Source organism: Cyprinodon variegatus, unplaced genomic scaffold, assembly GCF_000732505.1.
Source record: "Cyprinodon variegatus isolate N-32 unplaced genomic scaffold, C_variegatus-1.0 Scaffold132, whole genome shotgun sequence".
NCBI lineage: Eukaryota > Metazoa > Chordata > Actinopteri > Cyprinodontiformes > Cyprinodontidae > Cyprinodon > Cyprinodon variegatus.
The window spans coordinates 787,768-789,175 of NW_015150585.1; the positions used below are offsets into that span (position 1 = coordinate 787,768).

General features: G+C 34.4%; 1 protein-coding gene across 1 annotated transcript in view; it reads right to left on the reverse strand.

Moving 5' to 3' along the window:
- The window catches only part of LOC107085744 (rap guanine nucleotide exchange factor 4-like), a 47,116-nt gene extending 46,078 nt beyond the window's left edge, over positions 1 to 1,038 (reverse strand). Inside the window, exons 1-2 of the mRNA XM_015376265.1 lie at positions 917 to 1,038; positions 735 to 823 (exon numbers count right to left, since the gene is read on the reverse strand). Coding sequence (XP_015231751.1) covers positions 735 to 823; positions 917 to 1,022 — 195 coding nt within the window. The 5' untranslated portion in view covers positions 1,023 to 1,038. The remainder of the gene's footprint in view (positions 1 to 734; positions 824 to 916) is intronic.
- Positions 1,039 to 1,408: the final 370 nt, after the last annotated feature.

The window sequence follows — 1,408 nt, forward strand, 5'->3', positions numbered from 1 at the left end:
GTGGGAGAAATTGCAGGGGTAGTATAAAAAAAAACATTTTTTTAAATCGATTCAACCAAAACTTTCGTGACCCCCATGCAGTACATCCGTGGACCCCCTAGGGACCCCCTGTTGAAGACCTTCGCCATAGGGTTTTAGGAGCAATTTCTGCCAGAAATTTCATATCTGGTATAAATCGAGTACAGCTCAAAAGATATTAGCATTTGTGTGACAGAAAGGCATTAAAGAATAGTTTTTCAAGTGGAACCACACTTTTAAATGTCGTCATGTCAGATTTATAAATGATGAATGAACTGAAATAAAATAAAACATTTTGAGCCTCACCAAATGTTTTTTGTTATTCTTTAAATAAAAAAATTGCAAAATACCATGAAAACCCCATTGGAACTTTTGATGAAGCCTCAGACTATCTATTTTTACAATTGTAGGGCTCCTTGTACATATACTGTAACAAAGTTTTTGTTCCCATTGGGAAAAAGAAAATATAAATAAAATTAAGAGAAAATTAGCTGAATTGTGTCTTTTTGTCCAAAACAACTTTAAAAAAAAAAAAAAAAAAGTTCAACTAAAAACTATTTTTATTTTAAAGTATTCCAGTAAACCCTCATCAGACAAATCAATGACTAAGGACATTGCTGTACCTTACTGGGACAGAACCAAACCCCCATCTGTACCATACTGGTCTCTTCATATTTAATGAATCATTGCATTAAAATGAAAAATTTCCGCTGTACCTGATACCTTGATGTTTCTGACACTTTCACGTCCAGGGAACCAGACAGGACAGCATACCAGCTCGTGCCAATGTCTCCCTGGCGAAATACTGAAAAGTAAACATGAATTAATCAAAGTATTTAAGATCAGTAAAATTTTTAATGAGCTATTCAGTGTTTGATCTATTCTATTTTGACCTTACGAGTGATCCCTTTCACCAAGCGCTCATAGAACCCACACAAACAAATCTGCTGCAGCAGACGGGGGTGGAATCGTTCAAAAGCTTTCACATTTCTCAGACGTTCCATGATGATGTCGACATCTTCACCCGAGCGTTCTGCTGGTCTGGAAGAATATGGAGAACCATTAAAAACAACAAGAACAACAAGAAAAAAGTCAAGTAAAAGCTGGTGATGATGAAGGCAGCTCAACCAGGTGCATGCTGCTCAATGGCTGGTATGAGTCATAGTTCATATATTTCTCAAGCAACTCGAAGGTGTATGCTATCCATGTCATAACCAGGAAAGTTGTATTGCCAAAGAAATAAAGTTGTTTATTAAAGGTGTTTATTAAAGAAAATAATGCAATTAAATAATTATTTAAAATTTTAATTGTCAGATATTTAGCAAAAAAAATCAACTCTTAGATGTTCAATATAAAAAAAATATACTCCAAACTAAATTTCGTTGAAAAT